At 41.4% G+C, this 7,156-nt stretch overlaps 1 protein-coding gene across 1 annotated transcript in view; it reads right to left on the reverse strand.

Annotated features, from left to right (window-relative positions):
• Window positions 1-6,304, reverse strand: part of KDM2B (lysine demethylase 2B) — a 117,633-nt gene extending 111,329 nt beyond the window's left edge. Inside the window, exons 1-3 of the mRNA XM_018557470.1 lie at window positions 6,200-6,304; window positions 2,369-2,447; window positions 2,066-2,112 (exon numbers count right to left, since the gene is read on the reverse strand). Of these exons, the coding sequence (XP_018412972.1) occupies window positions 2,066-2,112; window positions 2,369-2,447; window positions 6,200-6,212 (139 nt within the window). The 5' untranslated portion in view covers window positions 6,213-6,304. The remainder of the gene's footprint in view (window positions 1-2,065; window positions 2,113-2,368; window positions 2,448-6,199) is intronic.
• Between the last annotated feature and the right edge of the window lie 852 nt (window positions 6,305-7,156).

Consider the following 7,156-nt stretch of genomic DNA (forward strand, 5'->3'; position numbering starts at 1 on the left):
GCACCTTAGCTCTTATCTCTTCTATCTGAGTCAACAAGCGCAGAGATAAGGAATTCTGACCTTTTCTGACACTTGTTTAAAGCATACTTTTAGGTCCGTGAATCAAAAGTACTTAAAGGACAACAGTACCTTTGGTACATGTTGTCCATTAAAGTGTATTTCCACTTTTGCAGCCAAACTGGAATAACACCTACTTTACTGTATATCTGCTACATGTTCAATAACAAATGGCATTCACATACAATAACTTAAAAACTGATACTTATCTGTTTTTTTCTTGCTAAAAATCCTACCCAGCTTCCCCTTCTACATAAAGTTGAGGGGGCTGGAGAGTAATGTTTACCATAATTAACCATATCTTTACTGTGCTGGCAGATCTCATTATCATTTGTGAACTAGATTTGAACACTGTTGTCCTAACAAATACTTAAAGATCTCAGGTCTTGGGTGATCCATTGCACGTTAACGCACGTTCCCTTCGTTTGTCCCTCTAACTTCAGTATTCAGGGCTGCAGTACTTTGACTGACATTTATTCCGTCATGCAACGCTGTACTGAAGAAAATTGTGGAAAAAAAATCTGTTTTCCCTACGTTCTGTTATGAAACATTTATTATTACCCAAATTTTTGATAACATATAAAAGACGGGGTCACGTCAGGTAAATAGACACCAAACATGTCAAGCTTTAAAGTTGAGCACCTGCGAAATCGCAGAAAAAACTACTATACCCAAAATTGGCCATATGCCTTTTACCGCTCATCAGTTTAGTGATAACAGCAATAAATGGCCCTAGAATTATTGTTCACGCTCTGATTTCCATGATGATATGTAACATGCGTTACGTTTATATATGCGTGTACGTGTAGGCGGGGGACTTTTTTTGTGTTTTTTTACACTTTTTTATGTGACTAATTTTTGTTTTTTAAACTTTTTTTTTTTTACACTTAACTTTACTGCTATTACATAGGGGGCTAACAATCTGCGTAAAATGTTTACCATATTCTGCTGGTGCGTGCGAGCAAAAGTAAAAAAAAAAAAACCACTGTAAATATATGGAGCTTGCCGTCCATCCGCTTATTTACAATGGGTGGGTGGCAAGTAGCAGAAGAGACTGTGTAAGTCTATTCTGCAAAAGAATTCTCCTACCTGGCTGTCAGCAATTTTCTTTTTCTGTGCACTGAGCCGCGCATGTGCAGTCCCAGCATGCTGAGATGAAGTAACTCCCGTGTGCATGCACACAAGTTATATTATTATGCCAGTGCGGCCAATCAAGAGGCGGAAGACACCAAACCTGGAAGACCAGGAGAAGAAGACAGAACCAGTGACTGAGGGGAGAGTGGACAGCAAAGCGTTGGAGGGGGATTGTTTGCAAGGAAAGTCAGCCATAATGTGCTAATATGCTGTGCATGCTAGCATGGCAAACACTTCCAGAGTGCTATATATATATAACGTTAAAAAAAACAAAAACGCAGTATTGCAGTGTGCAATGATAACTTTCATCCAGCACGTGTGGTTGTCTCTAAATTACATATATTTACAGTTTAGTTTCAACCTGTCCATCCAAGGCCAGCTTCTTCCTGGGTAAAGCAGACAGGAATACAACTGCTCATGCCTGCTCATTCATAGAGGCAAGACCAAAAGCTGATTCTCTTGCAACTTGCTCAAAGGACTGTAGTATGTTCAGTTATTACCCACTTTTACTCTCATTCAGAAAATACATGGATCAGCCAGGTTATACAGACTGAAAACAATCTGTGAGCAATGACAGGTTGACGCTAGTTTGGGGAAAAAAAGCCTTACGATACACATCATTAAAAAAATACAATACACCAGTAATCCTATTTCCGCCCATATTCCCTCCTCTTTCTCCTTTCTCTTTTTGCTTTTGTCTCTATTCTGCTTCTCGCCTCCTTTCTCATTCTGCTCTTCTCAATGGGAAGATCTGAAGGGCCTACGTTTTCAGCACATTTGATAGACCATGGATTGTCATCATCTCCATTGTTTTCTTTTGTCAGCATTGTATCACAGATGATTAGTAGAAAACATCTGAATACTTGCCACTTACCGACTAGTAGTTTCACATCCCTGACAGTAAAATTCTGATCTGGCATCCTGCAATAAGAAAGGCAAATAGTGTAATCCATGCAAATATATGTAAAGAGAATGAGAAGAAGGAAGAAGCGAGAAATGGTTTGTGTGAGTGCTAATAACAAATGACTGGCAAAGATAAGCTATGATATGTTGAAAAATGCAGCTCTAGTCAAACTAAGGAAGGTGGTGTTTACGAAACACCACCTTCCTACATATAATAACAACAGAAAAGGGTAAATATATGGAAATAATGTATGTTACAAATAACTGGACTTACTTAATACCTAGTCCATCCTTGCTGAGGAAAAGAAGAGGGACTCTAAGGGCTTCTCTTTGAACATATTCATATGTAAAGTCTAAAGGGAGAAAAATAAAATATGTCTCGCACAACGCTGTACACAAACTGGGAAGAACAAACAAGTTAGGTTTACATTTTTGTATTCCGACATTAAGCAAGGGAAATCCCCCAGTGGGCACATAGACCCACATACAAAAACCTGACAGGGGTCCTATCTTCACCAATCTGTCCCAAACAAAGACATGATGTTAGATCAAATCTAATGTTAAAGGAGAACTATGGGGTAAGTGTTTTTCTCCATAGTTCTCCTCAGGGTCACGGGAGGACACAAACTAGCATCCTCCCGTGACCCAAAACTCAGTATACCGCAAGCCACAGCTCGCGGTATACTGAGACCGCCTCAGCCGGGACGGATCTCGACATTACTGTCGAGATCCACACAACTGCTTGATTGACAGCTGGCTCTGCCTATCTAGAGGCAGAGCCAGCTGTACCTGCCCCCTCCCCTGTCCATTCCGCTAGTCAGCGCTGGAGGATCGGGTCGGGGAGGGGGGGAATCCCTGCAGGGAGCCGTAAGTGACCATCACCACTCTCTGCAGGGACATGATCGAGAAGCGAGCGACGGTATGCGTTCGCTCACTTGCCGATCTTTTGAGCCGACGTGTGACAGTTTCATTGTCACACGTCGGCACCAACTATGCGGTTGAGTGAAAAAATCACTCAACCTCATAGTTCTCCTTTAAATGACAACTGTACCTTTGCTGACCACTTGGACAAATATTTACTTTGCTCCTCAATCTAGCAGTCTTTGCTGTGTGGTACTGCCTGGCGCCTCATAGTCTTTTTAACAAAAGCATCCCTGCTTCTCACTGTGCATGCTCACCACAGCACCATTCACTCCTATGGGTAAGCCATACTCATTGCAGCCTCCAGCAGTCTAGCACAGTACAGCTTGCCCATAGGCAGGGCTGGATGAATCTTAGGAACCAGGTCGCTCATGCTCCTTAAAATTTACAGCTGGTGCCCAACTTTTGAGGTTTTCTCTAGTTGCTGCCAATGGAGCTGGCTACTTAAAAAATCCTGCTGGCTCCAGAATGCAATATTAATGTGTCAACCACTGCCTGTAGAAATCAATAGGGCGATGGCGCACATGTGCACTCACAAGAAGACGTTTCCGTTGGATAATGTACAGGACCGCACAGCAACGATCGCTGGAACAAGAAAGAAGGCAAATATTTGTCCGGAAGGGCAACACTGAAAAAAGCACAACTGTATCAACAAGTCATAAACATACAGGGCACAGGGTCCACAGGTATATCAGTATTGGTATATTGATATTCCCATACCTTCAAGAAATACATTAAAAACAACACAGCAATTAGGTAGCCGGTGACTGGAAATCATAGATAATACTGCTGTATCGGAAACAACCTTTAGAATATGGAAGAGGGAATTTGATACACATGACCATATGCTATATGAATAGAGGAGCAAACATAGAGCAAATGTGTCACCAATCTTCATCTTGTCTGACTTTCACTATACAGTATGTACACAAACAGAAAAGAGGGTACAGCAAGAGCACAGGATACCCAACCCCAATCACAAAAATAACATGTTAAAGTAATTTCAATAGTTGTGTTCAGTCTTTCTAAATATGCAACTTTTACTAAAATAATACCTAGTAATCCTGCCTTTTTCTGACAACTGTCTCCAAACCAATGTGTGTTGACACGCCTGTGTCAACACACATTGGATAGGCACAGGCATGTTCCACCATTGTCACCATCAGGAAAGAGGTCAGTGCCGCTGGTACTGGAGCATGTGCATGCAGACAGAAAGTGGCTTAAACAGGCTGAAGGAAATCAGCAGTTGTAGTAAATGTTTTGCTAAGAAGTGCTTCTCATTGGTCAATGTGGTCAGTTGACCGCACTGACTAATGAGTACTCTCCATTTGCGAACGAAATTCAAAATACAGAGTGCAGAGCTTCACTGCTGTGTACGGGGAATGAATAGTACCCTGGCGGAGAGGAAGGAGCGTTCGCCCAAAGGTATGTATATTTGGAGGGGAGGGGTGGTGTGAGGAGGTGTAATTAAATTTTCCCCAAATTCACCTGGCAAAGTGGAATTACCCTTTAATAAACCCATCAAATACAGTAAGGGCCTGTATTTCCATGGCACCAGCTTGACAACGTTTTGAGGGCCTATTTACAATTGTGGGTTCCTGCAAGGCACAGCAACACATCTGCTCTATGTGCGGTGAGCTTTGGTATTATTCATTGTGAATGGCACCCCAACGAACTGTACAATGTACTGCAGCAAACCACAACGCACATATCATGCATTGTAATGCGCTGCATTGCGTTGCAGCACGGGGTCATTTGGGTTTTTGGATCCTCTGTAGTGAATATGTAGTGAATGCGACCTCAGACATTTCCGAGTTAATTTCTGAGGGAACTCATTGACAGGTGCATTAGACCTGCAGTTGACCTCCTTTTGACTTGCATCCGATCTGCTTTCCATAGACGTTTATGGATTTCAATGACAAGAACAAATGCTCCTTGGTACAGACGCGAAGGGCCATTCGTTTTGCCATACAGAGAAGGGTCTAGCTTTCTAAGCACACAAGGTATAACAAAAACCTCTAAAAAAACTAGGGTTTGGTAGGCACTCCGAGGTCTTCCACTGACATTTTGGCAAATCGGACTGCATTTCTGAATATTTACAGGGTTATTCACAAAAGGGTGAAGAGTTTGGAGAAGGCAGGAGAAGTGAACAATCTAGGACAACATAGCTGATTTGGAAAAATTCTCCAATTCACCTCACTTTCCAGTTCAGTTATGTTGTCCTAGATTGTTCACTTCTCCTGCCTTCTCCAAACTCTTCACCATTTTGTGAATAACCCTGTTATTTATTTGAATTGTGCTATTGAAAACCCAGATGACATTTTAAAGTGATTAGCTATGGAACTACATAATTAGATATGAACAATGGCAATCACTGCCTACTTTCCTCACCTGTCTACCCCTTGCTTATATAGTAATAGTATTAATATTTGACTCAACTAATGTTCTTGATAAAATTGTCTTGTGCCGTAACATGAAGGCAAGACACTTGCATTTTGTAAGATGAGAACTCTGGAATATATGCCATTTACTGTCACTAAGCCAATTATCACTATAAGGCTAACATGTCTGCTGCACCAATTAATTCAATGTCACAGCAAAACAGGCATCAGAAGTATTCTTACGGCTGGGCTCAGATCTGATTCTAATGTAAGAATGACCATTTCTTTTCCCTTTTATTATGAACAGCAAAAAAGCTAAAAGATGTTTTCATTTACAAGCAGTGTTAATTATGAGGACATGGGAGGTGCAATGGCACCCTGAGGGATTAAGCTGTACACCTGCACCATTCAATTAAGCCTATTGTAACATAAACAAGATATTAAATAATGTGTTGAAACAGAGTGTATGGCTTTTATCTCTTTACTTACACTGATTATATAAACTATGCAGTGCCAAAATACATGACCATTGCTATACACAAGTAACTGATGTAACACTGAACATATAGATAATTTTTTAATCTGCATTTGTTTTAAACTCCGCAAAACACCTCCCAACTACTCAATAAAGCATGGACCCTGTCCGGTCAGTTCATCATGTTAAATTAGAGTTTTGGGAAACTTAACACATAACGAGTGTAGAAAGCTTAGTCTACAAAGTAGAAACACATTGGACTGTCATACTGCATCCATCCAATGGTTATCTGTAAACACTACGTATAGAAAGCAGCAGCTGTCACTACCTTTGCCCTCCATGACCCGCACGTAGTCCCCTCGGTAGTTGTTGCAGCTGACTTTCTGCTCAAGGCTGAAGCCACGAACACTGACCACGTCCTCCACATCTGACAGGTCTTCGTGCTCGGCGTACTGTGTCCGATTGATGGCACGCTGTGGGAAGATCAAAATCTGTATTCACAATCTACTGGGCTCTCAACCTATACTGAATCCTCAGAACAAAGACCATAGCTGTCAAACAGCAGATATACTGTATACACAGAAAATCAATTGACTGTTTCTTTAACAAAGACCTCATGTCTTGTTGAAATAAAGTACTTTTCCTACCACATTAATGGATTCTTGGTAAATTTAAAGAGGAACGGAACTCTAAAAGCTGTGCCCAGGCATGGGGGAAAAAAAGACTAGTATCTAGTATTGCCTGTAATCTGTTCAGCTGATTTTACCTTACTGACTTACCACGCCTTTTTCAGCATGGTGTCTCTGAGTGGAGGCAGCCATCTTTGTATATGTGGGGCTTTGCTTCCTGTGTCAGAGCCTCCAGCAAGGAGAACAGTGAGCAGCACAGTAATGGCATCACCAAATCTAACATCAAATCCCCTGAGACTAGCAACCTGAGGCGGCAGTGCCTTAGATCTCACACAGCAGATATACAGCTATGAGTCTGCATACACAGGAGTGCGTAGGCATACTCACATAACAGGAAGGGCACTGCTCTTTTTAAAAGACTAAAAAGCACATTTTCAGGATACTGCTGGGGCACAATTAACATTTCTAAATGATCCCTATAATACAGCACATCTTTGCTTTTTGAGTTCAGTTCCACTTTAATGTGTGCGCACAAAACTAGTATTTCAGATGCTGGACTGTTAAAGTACATCTAAGGCCAAAGCCTCTTTTTTCACATTTGGATAAGGTAATAGTAAAAACCCATTGAAGGTTTTTTTGTTTGTCCCATTGGGAGA

This window comes from Nanorana parkeri, unplaced genomic scaffold (genome assembly GCF_000935625.1).
Source record: "Nanorana parkeri isolate BGI_ZX_2015 unplaced genomic scaffold, ASM93562v1 scaffold13, whole genome shotgun sequence".
Classification (NCBI taxonomy): Eukaryota; Metazoa; Chordata; class Amphibia; order Anura; family Dicroglossidae; genus Nanorana; species Nanorana parkeri.